Raw genomic sequence first — 23,452 nt, forward strand, 5'->3', positions numbered from 1 at the left:
GCTCCTCCTCTCCAGCTCCAGCTCCTGGATGAGCTCCTCGCGCCTCCTCAGGGTCTCCTCCTGGTCCTCCCGGTTCTGCTGCACCTTCTGCTCCAGCTGCTGCTGCCTGCCCGCCAGGACCTGCGAGGGGCACACGCACCACACAGGGCTCTCTACTGCCTGCTGCTGGCACCTCAGGGAAGGACGGGCGCCTTTCCGGATGTTTCTACATACACGGCATGTGTGTGTGTAAACGGTGGAGCAGGCTGACTCACCTCCTGCATGAGGCGCTCCCGGGCTCTGCTCTCCTTCTCCCACTCCGCCTCCCTCTTCTCCCACACGCGCTGGGCCTCCTCCCTGCAGCACACACACACACGCACACACACACGCACAGCCTCATGAACGTGTGAAGGGCCCGGAGCTGAAGCACGTACACACACACAGTCAGGCCTGTGGTGAGCGCAGACTGACCTGTACAGGACATCAAACTCGGCCTCCCTCTGCCTCTCCAGCACCAGCTGCTCCTCGATGACGTGCTTCATCCAGGCGGCGTCGGCCACCGCCCTCTCCCTCCGGGCGCTCTCCTGCCGGTGGTCGTCCTGCTCCCCCTCCAGCAGGGTCGCCAGGATCCTGCGGTCCGCCTCCTGGTGGACAAACACCGGCAGTGCATTCAGGGACGCACTTACGGTCTCTCAATCTGCAGATGTTCCACCGCCGAGCTACCTGCCCATTCAGGGGAACCGTGAGCCTAGAGAACGTACCAGTTCCTCCTGCACCTGCTGGGCCCTCTTCTTCAGCTGGGCACGGTACTGGCGGACCAGGAAACGCCTGAAGGAGAACACCCACCCGTGAGAACCCAGGCTTGTAGACAGTCGTCATCTCGTGCACTCTTCTGGACGTTCCCCCCCCCCCCTCTTACCCCATTTCAGTTTTCTTCCGGCATTCCTCCACCCTCTTCCTCTCCTGCTCCAGTCTCTCCAGCTCCCAGCTCTGAGACAGCAGAGCCTCGTGCTCCTTCTTGAGACGGCTGGCCTGCCGAAAAACACCACCCACGACTCATTTTAAAACCTCATTATGGATTTCTTTTTCAGGTCAAGGTCGTTTTCTCTGTGCCGTTTTGCCACGGTGTCGAAATGGAAATCTCGTCATGTAACTGGCATCATATCAAATTCCTGCATGGCGACATCTCCACTCCTCTATTTTCACAGAGGGTACTCTATTGACGCAGAGCAAACGGGTGCCTCCTCGTGTTCCTGCGGCGCCCCCCCCCCCCCCCCTGTTTACCTCCTCCTCTCTCAGCTTCAGTTCCTCCATCTGTCTCCGGAGCTCCTCCGCCCTCTCCCGCTCCTCCGCCCTCCTCCGCTCCTCCTCCTGCCTCATCCTCTCCAGGGCCTCTCGGCGCGTCCGCTCGTACTCGTTCTCGAAGCGCCTCTTCTCCTCCTGCTCCGCGGCCTCTTGCTACGGGGTTTGAAACAGACGACCGGTCTCGCATTAGAACACTGCGACTTGTCTGAGGCTGACGCCATTGCAACTAGTCTGCTTCGAAAGTAGAGATGAGCTTATCTGGATCAACTCTTACTAACATATGTTGTAACGAGATCCAGTTTGAGCTCCGGTTTAACCCAAACAGAGCCTAATTCACAGACATGATCCTGTACACACCGACACAGATAAATGGACGCTGTTTAAATACTCATGACCGCTGGAATTAAAGCTTGGTCCCAAGGTAAAGTTTACTCACTGTAGACCGTCTCGGACAGATAAGTGATACAGGCAGCCCTGGCACAGTTACCCACCTGAAGCTTCTCACTCGTCTGTTCCTGCCAGCGGCTCACCACATGATCTTTGTGTAATTCTGACTCGACCTGTAAAACCAGGAGTTGAGACAAAGGAGAGACAACAACAAGGATTACCCTGACCCAAACGGAAGGGATACCCGAATATTTTAGACTCTGAAGTCTAGCTGGGAGTCAGGTTCACAGAAGCCCACGAAACAACAGCATATCAAGTCCTATTAGTTTCCAGATCGAGTGCCCGTGACAAAAAATAAAAGAACTCGATAGTCTCAGTGTCCAACTCTCTGGGCAAACTTGGTCAACACACACCAACACACCATAGCTAGATTGATGGTCTACTAACCTTCCTCAGTTCAGAGTTGTTCTTCTTCCAGTGCTCTTTCAGCAGCTGTTGTGCAAGCTGTGCAGAGATCCAACACAACAGAAAGGTCAGCCAGGCCTATATGCATGCATGCCTTTGCTTTACGGAGAGTGTGGTCATTTTGCACTGTGCCTGGTAAATACAGGCCGTTCCTTGACCAGACAACCGAAATACAGTTAGGACTGGGCACTTCTGATCCTTGGTTTTCTGCTCTACTTTCTGTATGCACTATATTTATGTTGCTTTGATTAAAAGCGCCTACTAAATGAATAAAATGTACAAGTAAACTGAAGATTAATGAATTGCATTGATTCTTCATAGGCTTCATTACTCTCTTTCTTCGTTCCTCTCGAGCCGTGCGGAGGTCTTCCGTCTTCTCCACCAGCAGCCTCGCCAAGGCGCTCGTGTCGGGGACCATCTTCCGAAGCTCTTCCTCGAGCTGGTCGGTCTCATCCTGCAGCAGGACCTTCAGACGTTCCCTGCGCCTCTCCAGGCTCGACCTCTTCTCCTCTTTCAGTCTGTCTCGATGGTACGCCGACATGCTGGGCGGAGAACGGATATACACTTGATATTCTCTACTGATTGTGCCTCAGCCACGGGTAAATGCTCGTAAACCTATTCAGATCAGGGGTCGTCTGAAACGGAGTACCAAGATAAGTAAAACTGCTTACCTCTGCTGGTAAGATTGACGAGAGCTCCACTCGGCTTGTTTACTGCTGCGAACGTTCTGCTCTCTGAAATACTGCGAATGCAATTCCCACTGCTGTCGACAACGGGCCTCCTGTTCCCGCTGCCGCACCAGCTGTCTTTCCAGTGAACGGGTTCGACTCGGCCACCGGGATGATAGCGTAGGTAGAGCCATTGATCTAAATTCAACGTAGAACTTATGAATGGACCCGATCACACATTCAAATAACACTGACTACTGTCATCAAGACACTTACGTTTTTTGGATGCTAAGAGTACGTACAGGGCAGCACAGTACAGTAGTTACAGTGGCTAAGCACTTATTCTACCTGATACAGTAGTAACCTAGAGAGAGCCAGGCTAGCTATATTGGTTGCACACCAATGCTTGTCGTGTATCGATATTTTGCCATAAAGATTGCTAAAAGATTGCTTTAACGTTTACCGTTTAATGTTCTCAAAGATAATGCAAGTTCTGCTGACAAAGCTAGCCTAGCTAGTTAACAAACGGCTTCAAATCCTGGCATTTCTTTCCATCCTCTGGTTTCTCATAGTAACAGTTCCTAGATACGCTACGGGGCGTCCATAGGGTCAAACAAAACTTCACGTCGCTAGTGGAAAAAAAGGCATGTGATTCAAACATCTCGTATTATTAGAGCTGTGCGGATAGTGCCAGAACCGTAATGTTACACTTCTGGCATAGGCTACTAGGTGTATTGTCTTTCATAAACAGAATAAGAATCCATATTGAATGTAAACAATGTTTCTCAAGTGGCTACTTCAATTCAATTATTGACAATAAGTTAAGATTGATGTGCAAGTCATAATTTGTCTGTTAGGCTACCTTTTATTTGAAACAGAAGTAAAGTTTAGATGAGGACCCTGAATAAAATAATGAAATAAAGCTTAACATACTAATATTGGGGTTGTAAGTGAAGGAAATGTGTAATTGCCTAGACTACAGAAACATAATATGATTGGTTCACTTGTTGTTGCAAGCCTTCACATAGTGGTCAGCTGTGCTTCTCAGCGCCTCTGCTATTCGTTCGGAGTGCTTGGAGGAAAAGGCTGGCACCGCAGTTCCGGGATCGTTTTACAAATCTGTGTTTTCAAGAGTGGCATGCATATTCAACCCCATTCCTGCTGTCAGTAGTGTAGCACTTAGTGGGTAAACTTGATCACAATGGCTCTTCTTGTGGAGCATCAGTTCAAACAGCTTCCTGCCGACAAAAAGGTGGAAACCAGATCATTCTTAGAGTCGGTTTCATATCTTCCGCCATTCTTTGGTAAGTATATACTGATAAGTTCATACTGACTCATTTATGGCTTTTGGCATGTATCTTAGATAGCGCTGTTGTTGTTTTGCGCTGGTGACAAAGTGGACTACTTCCAACTTAGTTGTCAAATAATCGAGTTCGGACTCAGATCAGTCTCTTATACAGTGGTCTGAAAAGACAGCTTTTGTTGAGATTAATACAAATGTGTATTTCAAATGATAAAGTTGAAAAATAAATAAGAAATACCATTGTTTTCAAAGACTGCGTCGATCATTGTACGGCATGAACCATTAAGAGATTGATGCATCAATCCAAATGAACAGAATGTTTTAACCAAAATCTATTTGCAAGTGAATGGGCCTTGATTTGTTTTATTACGACTTAAACGACGATAACTGAGGATTATTAAGAGCCAGATGTTTTATGTTTTTCTTAAACGTTGATTAATAAATGCAGCCACAAATGTGAGAAGAAATCTGTCAAAACACCTTTGTCAAGTTCATGCAATTAAATGCCACAACGTGTAATCTTTTTTTGTATCGCATTTCTTCATCAAGCTGGCAGCAAACCTTTCTGCATACATAATTAATTTCACTGGCCTCGATTTTAAGTTGTGAAAATTGATTAGCGTGGTGTTGAGTTCCCCATCCCCATTCACTAGCAGTATGGTGCTTCAGAGCATCATTGTGTGGCTTCATTCTGTATTAATATGCCAATGGTTCTCTATTGAATTTGCTATGTGAAACCCGCGCGAGGACCCAAGCCTGATGTGGACATCTTTCCATTTTATACTCATTGTCTCATTTGACCCAAATATCTTAGCCAACTTTCCTTTCAACCGTGATCAACTCAGAAGCTATTTGTCCCACAGAGTGAACCTAGTCAATGTGTATTTGGTACAGTGGGCCCACTAATTGTTTATCACAGTGCTATGAGCTTCTTTTGTGCTCTAAAGCTTCAGGTAGAGCTCTAGATATGAACCCTGCTTTCATGACATTGGCTGGCTTTTCCAAAAGCCACTGTTTGGGCACTGCATGGTCACATGCGTGAAGTCAGAGTACCCAGAGAAAGGGGGAGAAAAGGCTGCATTGTAGCCGCCAGGCCAGGAACAGAGAGGTGCACGTTGGCCTGTGATAATGAGGACACTCAGGATAAATAGATAAAGAGGCTGGCTGCCTTCTAAACGATCGGAACGTCTCTGTAACTGGAGATGACACTGTTGCCACGGGCACAATGGGCACTCTGTCACGAGTGGGTTCCTGTGAAGGCTTGGAAGCTGAGGACTGCCAGCTCTGTCATTACTTGATCCGCAGCCCTGTGTGGTTGGTACTCTAGGATGTCTGGCTACTGGTGGATTCAGCACAGGTCCGAAACAAAGCTACCATGGCCCAGTGAAACCACAAGCTGGTGATGACCACATAAAGCAGTTTACCATTTTACATATCAGCCTACATAGTTAACACATAATGATCGTCAGTGGGCCTGTGTTGCTTAGTTATCAGTATACGCTGGTTTTCCTCACCACATAAAATCTGATTTGTAATAGCATAGTAAGTATTAAGTGTGGTGTCACAACTCTTGGCGAGTTGGCGAGCTCTTTCAGAAATCTGCCAGGGGGGCTGGACAGTGAGCCCTTCTATTTAAGAGGGCATGTTGTTCAGTATGCTCTGATGTTTGTTCAGCACAGGCTTTTTACAGAGTTTACCACACTTTCAAAACCTCATGTAGGCTGGAGGTCACCAGGACTGGTGGAGCTTTACATAGCTGTGAGGAATGTACATGAAGCTTACTATTCATCGGTACGGGGGGTTTAACGTTCATCTCATGTTTTCTTCTTTCCGCAGATTGTCTTGGTTCCACCATTTTCGCTCCAATCAAGGCCGATGTTGCGGGGAACATCACAGTAAGAGGAAAACACATTGCAGAAGGTCGAAGGACATACTGGTTGTTATATGTCCATAGACGAATGTGTTCTTTTGTCTTTCTTTAGAAAATCAAAGCGGTTTATGACAGCAATCCCACCAGGTTTAAGACCCTGCAACAGATCGTAGAGGCAGAAAAGGAGATGCATGGATCAGAGTGGCCCAGAGTTGGAGCTACCTTGGCACTGATGTGGCTGAAGAGGTCAAAGGATATTTATTGTCATTGATTTAAATGTCAATGTAAAGCATGCTGTCATGGATGTTGATAAGCTGCAGTATCTGGTATGTATGTGGCTATGTTGACATGCCTTGTCTTTCTTCTCAACAAGGGGACTAAAGTTCATCCAAGTGCTCCTACAGAGCCTGGTGGACGGGGAGAAGGATGAGAACAACCCAAACCATATCCGTGTCAACGCCACCAAAGCCTACGAGTTAGCCCTGAAGAAGTACCACGGATGGCTCGTGCAGCAGCTCTTCAAGGTCAGACCGCTCACAGCATTCAGGCGCAAGTCTTTGATTGCAAACTCGGAAGATGCACCCATTTTGCTGGAAGAGCTAGTTTTAAAACTGTCTCTTGTGTATATTTGTATGTTCGCTGTCTTGTTGCTAAGCGTCTGTGTGTTCGCTGACAAGTCCGTCTTCCCTTCAGGCCGCTGTTTTTGCCGCCCCTTATAAGTCTGATTTCCTGAAGGCCCTCTCCAAAGGACGGGAGGTCAAAGAAGAGGACTGCCTGGAGAAAGTCAGGCAGTTTCTAGTGAACTTCACTGCCACTGTCGACGCCATCTATGAGATGTACACCAGGATGAATGCAGAGCTAGACTACACAGTGTAGTGAGTGTCCGTAGCTTCGCCTCTGACTGGGCCTGATGTTTTACATGTTTTTCGAACGTCCTTGTTTTCGCAGACGCGAGAGAACGGGTAAAGAGTCCTGAAAAAAAATCAGACCTAAAATAAGTTAGGGAAATCACCTCCAGTCAAAAATATAAATTTTTATAATCTTATTTTATTTATATTATGACATTACTTACAAAAACAGATCAATCCTGAAAATATACCGTATGGTTATATATGGTATGCATCATTAACATCACCATGAAAATACTGCTGTCCACATCTGAAATACTAAAGTGAAATAGGAATTCTATTCTATATATTCTGATGGCCAAGCTTAGCAACAGTACATGAGGGGTGATTTTTGCCCTCTGAAGCAGTGCCAGGCTGTATTTTCAAAAAATGTAATGCTAGTAACCAAAATCATCATGGAATTCAGGCATCCATAGGTGTGAATCAAATCTTTAGGTTAATACTTCTTCTGTGGTATTTCCTAGGTGTGGCTCCAATTCGCAAAAAATATGGCCCGAGGTTTGGTGGATTCCTCTGGTTTATAAGACAATCTATTTAGGGAGGGATCCGAGATCCGGTGTTGTAGTACACAGACCCAGTCTACGCCGTGTCCATCTCCTCTCTGAGTGTCTTCATCTGCAATTATTGATGATGTCCTGCAATCATGCTGTTAACCAATCACCAATCTGTCTCTGAAGTCTCCATCTGTCTCACAGGCAAAACACTTGAAACAGTAAGTGAGCACTTTAACAGAATAGAGACCTTGTTGTTCATGGAATAACTGAATGGTTACCAATACCAAAAATGTTGTATTTATTCTTTTTATGTCATTACTGTAATCATTGCAATGCTATATTTAATATATTATGTTATGTATTTATTGGAAGTAACTTTTCTTACTTGAGAAACCTATTTTGCTATTTAAAATAATCTTCTCTAGCTAGTACTAGTAGGAGTACTAGTACTATTCCTGAAAACTCAACATTCCAGTTCCAGGGGTTTGTGTACGTTTAGTAATCGGTACATTGAAGTAACTACAGAATGATTGCATGTGTGGAGATAGTCGACTGACTCTTATCTTGGCTATTATATTACTTAGGTAGATGTTATTTTAACCAGTTATAATCAGATTGTGTTTGGGATTGAAATGACAAAGTTACCTTTTGATAGTAAGGTTATTGGTGTAAGAACACTATTGTTGACCTTATTGAACCAGGCAATTACATTGTTGATTACTCTCATGTTGTGAGAGTCTCATGTGATTAAAAAAAGTATTTCATGATGCAGTATTCAATAGGTATGATGTTTGTTAAAGTGATCAGGGATTATAAAAAGGGTTTGCCTTTGCAAGGTCTACTGGAGGGTTTCTTAGAACACAACATACCAAACTGTGCCTTCAGCTGGTGACAAACAGTTCATTTAGGCCTATAATGTAAACCTAGGAGCAAAAACCAGTCAGTCCTGTTTAGACAAGTGTAACTTCCAGCATGTTCTTAGATACCCTGGTCCAACAATGCTAAATGGTGTTCTCTACTCAATTACTTGACATTTTTTTCTGGTGCCTTTGAAGGATTTTGTCTTCATAATGCTGATGTGTTCGTTTAGGATATTTAAACTAATAACACGTGTATAGATACAACCTTGTTGAAGTGCTACAGGAAATCACTGGAGTAAACTAGCAGAACAGTGATAAACAAGACTTGAGAAGCTGGTCATTATTTGAATTATTTGATGGTAGTTTGGCCTGTTGTTATTTCATAGTGGCTTGACACTGTGTAATGAACTGCCTTGCTTTTGCTAAAAGAAATGTATTCTAACTGATGTTATGCTTGTTCCAGATATGCATACTATTGGTTTGTTTTGAACGCTCAATATATTTCTCTTTCTCCAACAAAATACGGTACAGATATTTGATTGCAGTGAAATTGTCTGCATAATACAATTTTTTCATCGTGATGTTATGAATGTTTTTAAAATAAACCGTTAAGATGTTATTTACTTTCTGTAGCACGTGACTCTTTTTGTCCACTTGGGGGTGCTGGTTTTTTCAAGATGGGACTCGAGCACAGGTCGTTAAGACAGCCGGTTCTCGCAAGAGTGCATGTATGAACATGTAAAATATGCAGTGTTTAGTAAATCAACGTTTTGAACGAAGCCAGTGTCATCATTTCGTAGAAGTAGCCTATGTCGACCAGCAACAAAGAGTTTGGGATGTTAATGGCAGTTGTCATTTGAGTCCTAACTTTCTTTCCCAGTCCCCACCCTAAACTTTTATAAAGCGTCTCTTGTTGGGCAGAATGGGCGGTGGTGGGGGACAGAGTTTGGAAACATGGAAGGTGAACAGCGTTGCAGTCAGAATCAGTGTCAAAGGAATTGAAGAACCGCAACTTATGGGATATGATTTAAAAGTTCAAAAAATTGTTAACAGGATATTTTAAGTGTACGCATTACTGCCAGTTCAATCCAAAAACGCGTTTGAACGTGCTCCATCTGAATCGCGTCTGAAGGTAAACAGCTAAATACTATTCAATTTATTTGGGATGAATCTGTTGTTGGACAGTCTTGCGCCCAGTTTACTTGAACAGTCCTTTAGAAAAATTGTTATCAGACGTTTAGGTTTGTGTATTGTTACAAGAACTAATATGGTGGAAGTAAAAGCTAAATTATTTAAATTGAGTTAAAATCCAGTTTATCGTAGGAGTCTATTACCTGTTAGGTAGCTTCTCAGGTTACTTTTGTTTATATTGGCATCTACCTATTGTTTGGGATGATGAGCTGATAGCCTACCATCCAAAATTGTAAACAAAAGTAATCCCTGGTCCTGTAGTTTAACTTTTGAAATGACATTTAACAGACATCTTCATGAATGTGAAGTGTATGAAGTGCTTAAGACTATGTTGAAACCAGATCTTTTCTGTCTTAAATTAATCCCATGTTCCCAGACAAACAGACCACAGGCGTCCTGTGCCTGGATCATGTCACGTTCAGACTTCTGTGAAGGAAGTCACACATCTCCAGGGTGACTGTGGCCTAAACAAACCAAGTGACAAACCCCCATTCTAGCTTTGGCCACAATATTCCCTAGATGCCTTCCTAGTTGGGTCCCCCCCCCCCCCCCCCATGGTTACCTCGATGATCCCACTCTCGTATGCCAGCATGACTCATTCATTTGTCTCCTGTGTACTTGGAAAGTTTGGAAAAGGAATCCTCCCTTTTGTCCTGTTGTCTTTTCACCCCCGACCAGTAAGCGTCCGCTGGATAGGACATGGCCAGTGTGTGAGTCATCTGTGTTTCCCCTGGCTGAATCCAAGTGCGGACTGTAGATATTCAGGGTCTTCGCCTCCACTGCAAGGTTTCTGTTTTTCTCAGGCCTCTTGTAGTAGTAGCTATCATTCACTCTAATAAGGCTCTTTGTGTGTCGGGATTTCTCACAAGTTTCTGGCAATGGATGGTCGTGTATAAAAGGTAAAGTAGACATCTGCACAAGGTGTTAAGAAATGTAAAATTAAGTCGGATAAATCAGATTTTTATTTTTATTATTTTTATATTACTTAACATACAAAGCATAGTTTGCCAAGGGGTTTTGGTGAAAACTAAAACACCTTCTGTTTATCCTACCTTGTATTTGACAGGGCATGGCTTGGCTCAGTTTGCACATTGATGCTTCATGCTAACACATATTTGGATCCAGTGTTTCATTTCTCACGAAGTTCATGTTTTTTTTAGGAATTCTAACTTGACTTGTGTTTTACTCTTGTGACATACTTAAGGAGCCCTACATGCTCACTCATCACTTCCTGTTTCCCCTGAAGAAGCTGAACTGAAAAAAAGGGATGAATGAGGTCAACAAATATTAAGTTGTAAATTTCTTAATCCTAAAACGCTGTTGAATATCTGTAGAGATCCCAGTCACTCATGTTTTATTATCCTGGACATTCAGCTGAGCGTAGCTCACTGGTGATTGAAAACGACTCTCTTTTTCCTGGCTTCTTTGCTTCGGTATTAAGTTTGATCTTGTGATATTTCCAGACCAACTCAGCAACCACTCTCCTGAAGAGGTATCGTGTCGCCATGACGAGGGCTGACACCGCTCCCACCGTCGCCACGGAGAACGGACACACCCCGGTCCGAGGCGAGGGCGGGGGAGAAGGCCAGCAGGACACCGACGGCTCCCTGTCCGACTTGGCAGGACTGTTTGAGAGCGCCGACACGCCCTCGGCCCAGCTGGACCAGAGCCAGGACGCACCCCAGGACCCGGCCCGGGCAGAGCAGGCAGGGGACGGCAGGCCCAACCTGCGCATGAAGTTCCAGGGTGCCTTCAAGAAGGGCATCACAAGTCCTATGGACCTGCTGGAGAACAGCATGTACGAATCCCCCGTGGCGCCCGGACCCAAGAAGGCCCCGATGGACTCCCTGTTTGACTACGGAACTTACCGACAAGGCAACAACCAGAAGCGCAGGAAGAAGCTCCCTCGCGGGTGAGAAATGGGCCTCTCTTCACATAGTTTACAGTGGACACAAACCGCTGTTTATGGAAGCTTACGGATTGTAGGGTTGGTTGTCACGATCCCATGTAAAGTGGTTGGGTGGTAAGCTTCTTCCAGGCAGACCACACACGAGAGTTTGTGCAGGCAGCTATTGTCGGTATGTCTGTCAAAACGATATCTCAGCTCAACAGTGTGCTTTCACTTCAACATAATGAACTGCGGTGTGGAAAAAGTAGCTCATTAAAAATAGAGGCGCACCGAATGCTTAGACACAGGTGTGTCTATTGGGGAAGCACACACACACGGAGCATTCAAGGAGCTAACTGACACTTTGTTGTTTTTTCCTCTGGCCGTTAGTTGAGGTATTCAGGTGGCGGTCTGTCTGTTCCTTGGCGGCTCCACCAGCCCCAGACACACTGAGCTCACTGTACTGCACGCTAGGCAGGCCAGGCGTAGGCAGGGGAACATCACATCACTGTTTGCTGGTTTGTCCTCCTGCAGGGGACCTCGCCGTAACGTCACACCAGTCACAGCTGGTGCTCATCAGCCGTTCTCTTTGTGACATGAGAGTAAATCACTCTCTCTCGCTCTCTCTCGCACTCACTCTCTCTCATCATGTCACACATCGAGAATGCGACGACATTATGTGGCAACAACACGGAGGGAGTGATGGGAATCATCCTGGGTGTTTTTGTGTGTGAACTTTTGGTGTCTCTCCTTCCACACAGGAAGACTCAGGCGTCCTGCGACGAGGGTCCCGTCTCGGACCCCCCCAAGGTGCTCAAGGAGTTTAACCGCTGCCTCCTGTTCGAGGGCGTGTCGAGGGCCGAGCCTGGGGCCCTGGAGGGCCTGCTGGAATACCTGCAGGGCCATGAGAAGAGGCTCACCGACGAGGAGTTCAGAGGTCAGACCCCAGGGGCGGGAGCATACCTCTGTCAGATAGCTCCTGCCTGTCTGCCCTGTCGCCCGGCCGCTTTCACAACCTAATGTGGAGAGGGAGAGGAGGGAGAGAGAGAGGGAGGGGGAGAGGGAGAGGAGGGAGAGGGAGGGGGAGGGAGGGGGAGGGGGAGAAAGCGTGAGAGAGACAGACAGAGTGAGTGAGAGAGAAGTAAGAAGTGAAAGAGATTAAGAGTCACTAAGTAACCAAGTAACTTACAGCTCAGCCGTTCCAGCTGTTAGCCTCCCAGGAATGTTGATCAAATGCAAAAAGTATAAATAAAATCCACCAGATGTCCAACAAATCTCTGTCTCCCTCTAGAGAACACAGTCACTGCGTTGCTCTTCACCAGGGACCTCTGTATTCCCCGGACTCGACGGGCCTGTTGATCTTGGCTCCGTCTGGTTGAGAGGAGCTTGTCCTTGTGATCCCAGAGGCATTGTCGTGCTCCAGGCGGGTCGAGGGATAGCTTCCTACCGGGTGGGGAGCTGGACTGGGGAGGGGAGACGGGGGGTTATGGGGGCGTGTAACAGGGAGCAGAGAGAAATCACAGCAAACTGTTTTGCTCTTGAAGGAGGCTATATGGAGTAGGATCCACTGTTGGAAGAGAGCCTCTCTTCCTCGGAGTAAACAGACAAGAGTCAACTCAGTTGAGCTCAGCTTGAACGGCTCTGTTGATCATGACGGCTCGATGTTCCCATGTTTTCCTGTCCTCCCTCCCTTATCTGAGTGACTCATCACTCCTGTCTTCTCCTCTTCCACCTCTTACATCCGTTTTTCAAACCCCCTCAACGTTATACTGTAGATCCCCAGATACAATGGGGATGATTTTTTAAAATCTGATCTCGCCATGATCTCATCCTTCCTCATAACGCCGTTGAACCAGTTCCATTCCCCCTTCAATTGTATTCTGATATATTCCGTTCTATTCTATTCCAGAACCTTCCACCGGCAAAACATGTCTGCCCAAAGCCCTGCTCAACCTGTACAGTGGTCGGAACGACACCATTCCCCTGCTGGCGGACATAGCAGAGAAGACTGGCAACCTACGAGACTTCATCAACACCCCCTTCAGAGACGTTTACTACCGAGGTACGGGCACACGGCCTCAGAACATCATCCACATTGTGGGTTAATTTATATCAAGGAGGCTATTGGAAAATAGAGATGATCCGGAGAACACTGAAACTCTTCGGTTAGTTTTTGTGTGCTGTGCTGTGCTGTACTGTACTGTGCAATCCAGTGCTGGGCTACTGTGCTGTAGCCTGCCATGCTGTACCTCTGGACAGGCTAATATCCTGGAGAAGCCCCACACCCTCCCTGCCATGGCACAAAGAGCCCACACACTCTGGGCTCCAGCCCGCCGGGGAGGGGCTCTGTTGGGCTCCTGTGCTTCAATTCCACAGGAAACCAAACGTGTCCAGAAGCAGACAGCCCCTAAAGCAGGAACCTGAATACTTCATACACAGAAATACTGTGAAGATACTCAAATACCACCCTTCTCTCACATATGGTTAAATAACTGGTGCCTTGCTTTTTGCCGTTTGGTCCTTTTGAGAGGCACTACTGTAAGTCTTATCAGTGCACTTTATTCATGAGGTAAAGGGGTTCTAATTAGGACGGTGGCTAATTAGACGAGCGACTGTTGGAATGTGGTCTCCGCACCCTGCTCCTGCATCCTCCACCTCCTGCAGGAGCGGAGAGGACAGATGGTGTTTGCCATGTAGTCACTCCGAACCATATGCTCTCCAGACTGCTGGCTCTGGTCCCCTTAATGAACATACACAACAAGCAAGATGGAATGTGTGTTTGTGTGTGTACAGTGTGTTTGTGTCGGTGTGTGTCTGTAAATGAGGGCCGAGGTCTCCTTTGTTTCTCCGATCCTCATTTATTTCTATGATTAGGAGTCTCTCCCAGGGAGGAAGGTCAGAGGTCATGGTTGGGTATTGTTCAGCTGCTTCCTTGGGTTCACCTCTACACATTATTTACGGACCAGAGGAAATTGGCAAACCGGCAAATTCAAATGTAATAGAAAAAACAATCTCGACGGGCCCGTGCATCTTGTTAATCAAATCCCAGAAAAGATTTACATCGGCGAATGAATGCCTTCAGACATTGAGGTTAACCTCCAGCCGACTACCTCCCCGTTCCGCCCGCAGGGAAGTCACAAACGTTACAATAACCGACACCTGTACCCCGTTCCACAAGTGTAATCAGTGTACTCCTCTGTGTGTGTGTGTGTGTGGTATGATGCAGGTCAGACGGCGCTCCACATCGCCGTGGAACGCCGCTGTAAGCAGTACGTGGAGCTGCTGGTGGAGAAGGGTGCGGACGTGCATGCGCAGGCCCGCGGGCGCTTCTTCCAGCCCCGAGACGAGGGGGGATGCTTCTACTTTGGTGAGTTTGAACGGGAGGAAAACTTTATTGACGTGACAAAAAGACAGTCTCGGGTTTTGAACATTCGTTTCTATCAGTTTGAAAAAAGTTTCTATCAGTTTGATAAAAACTATTTTCTGATTCTTTCGTTCAAAATATCCTTCTAGTGAAGCAAAATCCTTTGATGATATTTATTATTAATTATAGTATAGAAAACGTACTCAATAAGTACTATAAATTACATTTTCCAGATTTGGCAGCTTGTTATGTTGTGTAATGATGTGTGGGTATTTTCCATGGTCCAGTTCCTGCTCTGATGCAACAGCACGTCCACCACAGATCCTCAGATCGTTTTCACTGACCCAATAATTGGGGGGGGCGGGGGGGGGCAGAACGTCACTTGTTCCACGAGTATCTGAACAGGACCTTGTTGAAAAGTGTCTGTGTCCTGCTGCCCAAGAAAAGCAAACATCCCTTCCCCTCTCTCTCTCTCTCTCTCTCTCTGTCTGTCTGTCTCTCTCTCTCTCTCTCTCTCTCTCTCTCTCTCTCTCTCTCTCTCTCTCTCTCTGTCTGTCTGTCTGTCTGTCTGTCTGTCTGTCTCTCTCTCTCTCTCTCTCTCTCTCTCTCTCTCTCTCTCTCTCTCTCTCTCTCTCTCTCTCTCTCTCTCTCTCTCTATGTTTCTGTCTGTCTCTCTCTCCCGCGCTGCCCTGGTCAGTCAAACATCACAGAGGTGTCTGGCCAAGTGTTCCCTCCCCGAGGCCTGAACACTGCCCCCTGCTGGTCGTAGAGCCTCACACCCTGGCCTCTGGGTCAACCTCCCAGAGAGGGGGAGAGAGAGAGACATGTAAATGAGGAGGAACATTTGGTTAGGCAATATATATATTTTAAATTGTTTTAAGACACACCCTGTCACAACCATGTGTAAGGGTTTTTGTATTCCAACCACTCCCACACCACCCCATCCCTCTCTCCCTCTCTCTCCCTATCTCTCTCTCTCTCCCCCTCTCTCTCTCTCTCTCTCCCCCCCCCCCCCCTCTCTCTCTCTCTCTCTCTCTCTCTCTCTCGTCCCTAGCACAGTGAGTGTAATTTGCTGCGGAGCTTTGCAGTGAGGTGAGTGGGAGCCTGGCAGAGCGGGCAGCTAATGGGATTTAGCGCTCACGCTAATGCACCGCAAGCACCCGTGCAAATCCAGGAAGACGGGCGTCTCTATGCGAGGTGACAGAGTAATCTGTCACCCATGGCAACAGCTCAACTCAGCAGCTGCTGCTGGAAGAGTGTTCTCAATGGGCCCCTCCCTCCAACAACAGCTAATTGTGCTCTATTCAGTGCGAGGATTAAAGTCAAATCTTTGATCCATATTTAGTTCGCTTTCCCCAAAACATGTTGGAAGTGCTTTCGATTCCTGAATAAACTTCTCATATTTATTTTTTGCCTCTTTTTTTGCTCTGGAATAAGTCTATACTCAGCAGTAGTCCAGGGAATGACATCTGTGTCACTTTCTTGTGTGTGTGTTGGGTGTTTCTGTGTGTGTGCTACATCCGTCCAGGTGAGCTGCCCCTATCCCTGGCGGCCTGCACCAACCAGCCCGACATGGTGCATTACCTGACGGAGAACGCCCACAAGAAGGCCGACCTGCGTCGCCAGGACTCCCGGGGCAACACAGTCCTCCACGCCCTGGTGCACATCGCAGACAACACTCGCGACAACACCCGCTTCCTCACCAAGATGTACGACCTGCTCCTCATCAAGAGCGCCAAGCTCTACCCAGAATGCAACCTGGAGGACGTGCTGAACAACGACGGCATGTCACCCCTCATGATGTGTGCCAAGCTGGGCAAGATCGGGGTAAGACACGGGGGGGGGGACGGGGACTGGGAGGTCCGACACAACCCGTCGATCACGTGGCTCGGTCTTGACTTGGCGGTGGTGGAGTGGTGAAGCGTGGCCTCGGTGCGGACCTGTGTTCGTGGGGGATGAAGGATGTGTTCGTGGGGGATGAAGGATGTGTTCGTGGGGGATGAAGGATGTGTTCGTGGGGGATGAAGGATGTGTTTGTGGGGGATGAAGGATGTGTTCGTGGGGGATGAAGGATGTGTTCGTGGGGGATGAAGGATGTGTTCGTGGGGGACGAAGGATGTGTTTGGTGACGTGTCACTTCCCTGTTGGCCCCAGGTGTTCCAGCACATCATCAGGAGGGAGATCAAGGACGAGGAGGCGCGCCACCTCTCCCGGAAGTTCAAGGACTGGGCGTACGGCCCGGTGTACTCCTCCCTGTACGACCTCTCCTCCCTGGACACCTGCGGAGAGGAGGTCTCTGTGCTGGAGATCCTGGTCTACAACAGCCGCATCGAGGTGAGCCACACAGGGTCGTACACCTGCGCTTCAGGGTGTCAGAGTAGAGTTGCTGTGTGTGGAGGGATCATGATTTTTATTTTTATGGAAGGTTATTTGTTGTTGTTGAAAACTCCACTGAGGTATTTGGGTAATGTATTTCTGTGCTATATTTAAATACTGAATTAAGTATGTTGCCGACAATCAGCCACCTTCTCAAAATGTACTGCATACACAGAGCGGCACAGGCAGTGGAATCATCTTCATGTCTGCACTGCGTGACCTCATTTCCTGTCTCCAGAATCGGCACGAGATGCTGGCGGTGGAGCCAATCAACGAGCTTCTGAGGACCAAGTGGCAGAAGTTTGGTGCGGCCACCTTCTACATCAGCGTGGTGTCCTACCTTGTCACCATGACCATCTTCTCCCTGGTGGCATACTATCGCCCCACGGGGGGAAAGGTGAGCCGAGGAAACCGGACGCCCCGTGGACGTCACAGCGACGAGAATCGTCCCTTTGTGTTTGCTCATCTACATTTAGTCATTTAGCAGACGCTCTTATCCAGAGCGACTTACAGTAAGTACAGGGACATTCCCCCCGAGGCAAGTAGGGTGAAATGCCTTGCCCAAGGACACAACGTCATTTGACACGGCCGGGAATCGAACTAGCAACCTTCTGATTACGAGCCCGCTTCCCTCACCGCTCAGCCACCTGACTCATCTAGTTGTGTGTGTCCCTCCGCAGCCTCCGTACCCGTACGTCACCTCCACAGACTACCTGAGGATGGCGGGGGAGGTTGTCACCGCGGCCTCCGGAGCCTTCTTCTTCCTCACCAACGTGAGTGTGCCGTGCTCTGATCCCCCCCCCCCCTCCCCTGGAGGACTCTGACTGCCTTTAATGTTGCACCCGAGCAACGAACACAGGCTCTTTTGAAGATTTCTTGAAATGTAGTGTCTTTTCTCCAGGGTACCCAGTTCAATCACTGTCTCGTTATGTAGAACATTTTTATTTCTCGCCTATAGCTTTTTCCCCTCTTTTTTTTGCTCCTTTTGCCTGTCTGCTTATCTGGTGTACCAAGCGTCATCCGCAGTGTCTGTTGGCATTAAGAATATGTCTCCTTCCCTTCTCTATCTGTAGATTAAGGATCTCTTCCAGAAGAAGTGCCCTGGGGTGAACTCTTTATTTATTGATGGCTCCTTTCAACTGCTCTTGTAAGACTTCAGTTCTCTCTCTCTCTCTCTCTCTCTCTCTCTCTCTCTCTCTCTCTCTCTCTCTCTCTCTCTCTCTCTCTCTCACACACACACCCCTTGTCTCGCCTCAGCTGTAGCTCTCTGTGACTTTTACCCCAGGCTAATTCTCATCCTTTTAATTGAGTCTTCTAATTAATTCCACCTCCCCCCCTTCCTGCTTTATAGTGTACATCTTCTTTAATTAAACCCACGTTCCGAAATGAGAGCAGAGGATGTCGAGCACGGCTCAAAAGCCTGTTTGTTTTAGTCATTAACATTGCCTCTGCAAGGCCTACATCTTATTAAATGCCAAATGACACATCTCTGTCTGAACTGGATGTATCCGCAGTATCACTTAGCAGGAGGATTAGAGCTGTTGCTTTGAATCTTAACAGAAGCCCCTCTCCTCCTCCTCTTCTCTCTTCCCCTCCCCTGGCCTCTCCTCCTCCCCTCTCCTCCCCTCCTCCCCTCTCCCCTCCTCTCCTCCTCTCTCCTCCTCTCCTCCCCTCCTCCAGCTTCATCTACTCAGTCTTAGTGATAGTGACGACAGCTCTCTACCTGTCTGGGATCGAGGCCTACGTGGCTGTTATGGTGTTTGCGTTGGTGCTGGGGTGGATGAACACGCTCTACTTCACCAGAGGACTGAAGCTCACAGGCACCTACAGCATCATGATCCAGAAGGTCAGGTGCAGATGAGGTACACACTGTATTACTGGGAAATATTGAAGGTAGAGTTTGATCTAAAGTTTCCTTTGTCCTCTCTGGGGCCTCCAGATTCTCTTCAAAGACTTGTTCAGGTTTCTGCTGGTGTACGTGCTCTTCATGATTGGCTACGCTTCAGGTAGGTTCATCCTTCCCTCCTCTTCCTGCCAATCACACGGAAGCATGGCGTCTCATTCAGAGTATAACCCCCATTCGCCTCCCCGTTCCGTCCTGTTCCCCTCCAGCCCTGGTGTCCCTCCTGAACGTGTGCCCCCCCGCCGGGACGGCCAGTCCCCAGGACGGGGGGGGCTGCCCCACCTACACCCAGTGCCGTGACAACAACACCTTCAGCAGCTTCCTGCTGGACCTGTTCAAGCTCACCATCGGCATCGGGGAGATGGACATGATCCACAGCGCCCAGTACCCCGCCGTCTTCCTCATCCTCCTGGTCACCTACATCATCCTCACCTTCGTGCTGCTCCTCAACATGCTGATCGCTCTGATGGGGGAGACGGTGGGACAGGTGTCCAAGGAGAGCAAGAAGATCTGGAAGCTTCAGGTGAGCGGAGGCCTCGCGTCCGAGCGTTTGGGTTGAGCGTTTTGGTGCCAGAGGGCTCCCTAACGTGATGTGACGCTTGTTTCACGGCAGTGGGCGACCACCATCCTGGACATCGAGCGCTCCTTCCCGGTGTGCCTGCGCCGGTCGTTCCGCGCCGGGGAGATGGTGACGGTGGGGAAGAAGTGGGATGGAACGCCAGACCGCCGCTGGTGCTTCAGGTAGCTGATGGCATCGTACCTGTCGGCAAAATCTACGACCGGGAACTGTAAAAAAAACACAACTGTTTGAATCGATAAAGGTGTCTGATGTATATGAATAGGTGTGAATGTATGACTTGTGAAGTATGGTTTTGCGGAGCCACTCAGACCGCGGGGGGGGTTTTGACCCTGTGTCCCTGTGTGACCGCAGGGTGGACGAAGTCAACTGGTGCCACTGGAACCAGAACCTGGGCATCATCAACGAGGACCCGGGCAAGAACGAGACCCAGGCCCACGCTGCCCAGCAGGCCGTCAGAGGCCTGAGGAGAGGTAGGGCCCGCCGGGTCACAGGCCGCACGCACGCCCACACGCCAGTCATGGAGGCACCTAACCTTGCTTGTGGTCCGCCCCCTCAGATCGCTGGTCCACGGTGGTGCCACGGGTGGTGGAGCTGGGCAGGAGCCCGCGGTCCGAGGACCACGTGCTGGAGATGGAGCCTCTTACCCCCAGGCACAGACCCTAAGGTGGAGCCGCCACCAGGGGGAGCCACCTGGTTCCTCACCTTCCTGGAGAGCCTCAAACAAGTGACAAAGATGACTTTGCCAAATTTGCACAGAACTCAGTTGCCTTGCAGGTATGTATTTTGGTAACTCTTTCAAAGGGGATTGGGGATGATGTAAGTGTTACAGGAGGAGAGTGCACTGGACAAACGGGACAGCCCTCGAAACCATCACTCGCAAAAAAACTGAACAGAAAGATATTTATGGAAAATATGAAAGGGTTGGTTAGTGGTCGGGTCAAGAGGAGGATAGCGCGCTACTGGGAGAGAGATGATGTACCTCTGCATTAGACACCGCACTCAGGGAATAGCTTTAGAATCTGTTTTATGTTTGTACTTGTATCCTGTCTTCTCAGCCTTAAGGGAAAAATGGATTTTCAAAGTGCCAGTGTAAGCATGCTGCATGATAATCATGGATTACAAGGCTGATGCTCAAACCAGAGCAGAGATGCCATCAGATACACTATCTCTCTGATTGCAGAAGGCTGCAGAAAGGAGGCTGTTTTTGCACTGAAGTGTATCTCGCCTGCCATTGACATATTCCATTTGTAAAACGCATATCTCCTGTGTCATTTCCGATTTGTGGATTTTTACGAACATGAGGGAAATGTTTTTCTATTACGTGGACAGCCAGTGTACATATAACTGACACAAGCATAGTAATTGGTTACCCTGGCAATTTCAGTGTTTCTGTGATCTTGCAGCAGTTATTTACCCCACACTGCATAGCCCAGCCCTAATATAGTTTGCATTATTATATTGTCGTGACATTTAGCCATTCAGCCACTGGTTAATGCTTTCTAATGAATGGTCTGCTCGCTGTATGAGTGAAGAAAAAAAATGAAAAATGATTACCACACACACGGGTGCTAGAGGCATAAAAATCAAAGCCTTTGTGGATTTGCAAATAAAGAAGCCTTTAATGTCTCGGCAAAGACATTAAGGCTTCACCAGTGTGTTTCAGCTCCCAGCTTCACAAGAGTGTATGTTAAGAGTTTTAATAGGTGGTGACGGTGCTGTAGATATACTGTAGATCTTGATTCATTTTTATCTATCCAGTCATGTTGAAGGTCTTTGGGGTGAGTTTCTTCATGTCTTGATTTTATCGCTTTAAACATTCTGTAAATCTTTATTTAGAGTTTTATATGATCGTTATGCTTTAATATATGTAGTATGTATATATCATTGCAAAGTATATTGTAAAGCACACACAAATTATTGGTTGAGAGGCAGATATGTGTTCTTTGTAAAAGCATTAAACAAATGTGATTTGTTAATCGTTTGTGCTCTAGCTCAAGTTATATTTTATACTGGAACTTTTGCTACTGATCCGTCATCAGGGAAGGTTTTTATAAGAAGTATACTTTTATTTTAGGTTGTGAAGTCCTGTCTTTTTTTTTAAGAATATTGAAACTTATTGACAGTGATGTTTATTTGTGTTTCCATTGCTTATACTGTTGGAAATATTGAAGATACAGTTTTGCAACAAATATGACTGTCAGGCCAGTGTATCTGTAATAAGATCTGTAAAGTGCATATAGTGCATTTTACCAGCATGCATTCCTTTTGTTTTATGAAATCTGACTGCATTACCTTTACTGGCCAGCAGAGGGAGGCAGAAGTCCAGATGTTTTAAATTAATTTAAATGTAGATATTTTGAGCTTCCAGTAGTATATGTTTAATATTGGTAAAACTTTTCATCATTGTTGTACTGGTGCATACAGTACATAGATGTTAATGTTTATTTATCTGAAAGAAATGAATAAATACATGTTTTTAAATACTGGTAAAGTGTTTTTTTTTTTACATCACACAGGCCTCACACAGTAAAAAAAAAAAGTTCTTGTCCACTATCTCAATGATAACACTGTACCACTCTGAGAACGCTTCTAGGCTTCAGTCCCTCATCTCTATCATCCGTGGATTCCGTGCTGTGATACATTTCCCAGGGCCTCACCTCTCACCTCCCCACCTTCCTCCCCTCCTCTCCCTCCCAGGCCAGCTCTGCTGAAGGACACGAGGATTCTCCTGCCACCTCACACAGGATAGTCTAATCCTCTTTGCCCCAACTTTAACTGGGCCACTAATCCTGCAGGTTTATCTGAGCAGTGAGCACCTAGTGCTGCTGACAACTTGGCCTGCCCTCCTCCCTGCAGCCTCTTAAGTAGGACAGGGCCGGGGCCCCGACACTGTCACCGTCAGCAAGTCTGCAACCACACTTGCACAGGAAGCGTAAGCCGCTAACAGAACAGTTTTCCCGTGCAACGCCTGCATAGGTGTGTGTGTGTGTGTGTGTGACGCAAAAAAAAAAAAAGAAACGCGAGTCAAGTCATCTCGACTCGGGGATTGTTTATGTCTAGATGGTGTGGAGTGGCTGCAGGGTGAAGTTGATCACCTTTTACGCACAATGCTCACGTAACTTGGCCTTGGCAGCACACGCTGTCCACTCCATTGTGCTGCCAATTAAGCCATAACATGTTGAGCCTGATGAGTGCTAAGATGCCACGGTGCTGAGAGCTTGAGTGTCTACCTGCTGCAGGACTGTGAGGCTTCCGTTTCCACTCGTTGTGTTATTGACAGTCAACCTCAGGCAAGACTGCACCCGGTAGGGAAGAAAACACCTCTGTTTGCTAGGCTGTACTTCAAAGCCTTCACTTCCTCGCCAGCTCTGGTGTACAGAACCACAACATCTCCCTACGTGTTGACCGTGAGTTCAGATCGCAGGGGAAGCGTACTACAAGCAAAATATGTGCTACGTGACTCACAGTTTGTGAAAGAAATGAGCAGAGCCGAGAGAGAGAGACAGAGAGCGAGACAGAGAGCGAGCGTGGGGGACATTTTGGCTTCCGTTCAGCCTGTTCTCATCATGGCCCGAGACGTGCTCTGCAGTTGCAGCTAATTATTCTGTCCTTTGAAGTAATTCCTTTTTCATATGCGCCAGTGAAATAGTGCACCCAGGTGTGACATTTCTCATTGGGTCAGTCGCTTGGGGGGAGTGGGTGGGGTTGGCGGGGGGGGGGGGGGACGTGAGGGGAGGGGGGGGGGACGTGAGGGGAGGGGGACAGGACGGGGAGGGACAGGGACATGTCCTCAGGAATGTTGCGGGAGAGGTGACCTTTCAGTCCGTCTGCGATCAGAGGAAGCAGCTGAACTTGAGATGATTGCGAGTGCTGCAGGTTGACAGGCGAGGGCGGGCTAATAGCAGAGCGCC

General features: G+C 47.7%; 3 protein-coding genes across 4 annotated transcripts in view; 2 read left to right on the forward strand and 1 right to left on the reverse strand.

Moving 5' to 3' along the window:
- Positions 1 to 3,405, reverse strand: part of tchp (trichoplein, keratin filament binding) — a 3,615-nt gene extending 210 nt beyond the window's left edge. Inside the window, exons 1-11 of the mRNA XM_062454067.1 lie at positions 3,268 to 3,405; positions 2,808 to 3,002; positions 2,468 to 2,678; positions 2,119 to 2,175; positions 1,776 to 1,844; positions 1,264 to 1,437; positions 899 to 1,011; positions 741 to 807; positions 451 to 623; positions 255 to 336; positions 3 to 120 (exon numbers count right to left, since the gene is read on the reverse strand). Coding sequence (XP_062310051.1) covers positions 3 to 120; positions 255 to 336; positions 451 to 623; positions 741 to 807; positions 899 to 1,011; positions 1,264 to 1,437; positions 1,776 to 1,844; positions 2,119 to 2,175; positions 2,468 to 2,678; positions 2,808 to 2,998 — 1,255 coding nt within the window. The 5' untranslated portion in view covers positions 2,999 to 3,002; positions 3,268 to 3,405. The remainder of the gene's footprint in view (positions 1 to 2; positions 121 to 254; positions 337 to 450; positions 624 to 740; positions 808 to 898; positions 1,012 to 1,263; positions 1,438 to 1,775; positions 1,845 to 2,118; positions 2,176 to 2,467; positions 2,679 to 2,807; positions 3,003 to 3,267) is intronic.
- Positions 3,406 to 3,849: 444 nt separating this feature from the next.
- gltpa (glycolipid transfer protein a) lies at positions 3,850 to 8,123 on the forward strand. Its single transcript, XM_062454107.1, has 5 exons — positions 3,850 to 4,108; positions 5,944 to 6,002; positions 6,090 to 6,223; positions 6,351 to 6,501; positions 6,671 to 8,123. Exons 1-5 carry the CDS (start codon positions 4,006 to 4,008, stop codon positions 6,851 to 6,853), a joined length of 630 nt encoding a protein of 209 aa, XP_062310091.1. The 5' UTR covers positions 3,850 to 4,005; the 3' UTR covers positions 6,854 to 8,123.
- A 796-nt stretch (positions 8,124 to 8,919) lies between these two features.
- On the forward strand, positions 8,920 to 22,016 carry trpv4 (transient receptor potential cation channel, subfamily V, member 4). 2 transcript variants are annotated; one of them, XM_062454105.1, is made up of 17 exons: positions 8,920 to 9,372; positions 10,633 to 10,706; positions 10,894 to 11,342; positions 12,080 to 12,255; positions 13,228 to 13,380; positions 14,545 to 14,685; positions 16,211 to 16,509; positions 16,837 to 17,016; positions 17,234 to 17,455; positions 17,739 to 17,831; positions 18,132 to 18,205; positions 18,739 to 18,904; positions 18,998 to 19,064; positions 19,171 to 19,484; positions 19,575 to 19,702; positions 19,893 to 20,011; positions 20,098 to 22,016. In XM_062454105.1, exons 2-17 carry the CDS (start codon positions 10,698 to 10,700, stop codon positions 20,202 to 20,204), a joined length of 2,697 nt encoding a protein of 898 aa, XP_062310089.1. In that variant the 5' UTR covers positions 8,920 to 9,372; positions 10,633 to 10,697; the 3' UTR covers positions 20,205 to 22,016. The 2 variants fall into 2 exon arrangements, with proteins under 2 accessions (XP_062310089.1, XP_062310090.1); XM_062454106.1 differs by having other exon boundaries at positions 8,922 to 9,372; positions 17,297 to 17,455.
- Positions 22,017 to 23,452: the final 1,436 nt, after the last annotated feature.

This window comes from Osmerus eperlanus, chromosome 28 (genome assembly GCF_963692335.1).
Source record: "Osmerus eperlanus chromosome 28, fOsmEpe2.1, whole genome shotgun sequence".
Taxonomy (NCBI): domain Eukaryota; kingdom Metazoa; phylum Chordata; class Actinopteri; order Osmeriformes; family Osmeridae; genus Osmerus; species Osmerus eperlanus.

What these genes read in the sequence shown, in the direction of transcription:
- gltpa (XM_062454107.1), top strand. Translation starts at nt 4,006, where the DNA reads ATGGCTCTTCTTGTGGAGCATCAGTTCAAACAGCTTCCTGCCGACAAA. An exon ending in ATATCTTCCGCCATTCTTTG is followed by an intron (nt 4,109 to 5,943) that starts GTAAGTATATAC and finishes TTCTTTCCGCAG; the next exon opens with ATTGTCTTGGTTCCACCATT. An exon ending in TCGTGCAGCAGCTCTTCAAG is followed by an intron (nt 6,502 to 6,670) that starts GTCAGACCGCTC and finishes TCTTCCCTTCAG; the next exon opens with GCCGCTGTTTTTGCCGCCCC.
- trpv4 (XM_062454105.1), top strand. An exon ending in GGCTCCTTTCAACTGCTCTT is followed by an intron (nt 18,206 to 18,738) that starts GTAAGACTTCAG and finishes CCCCTCCTCCAG; the next exon opens with CTTCATCTACTCAGTCTTAG. An exon ending in ACAGCATCATGATCCAGAAG is followed by an intron (nt 18,905 to 18,997) that starts GTCAGGTGCAGA and finishes TGGGGCCTCCAG; the next exon opens with ATTCTCTTCAAAGACTTGTT.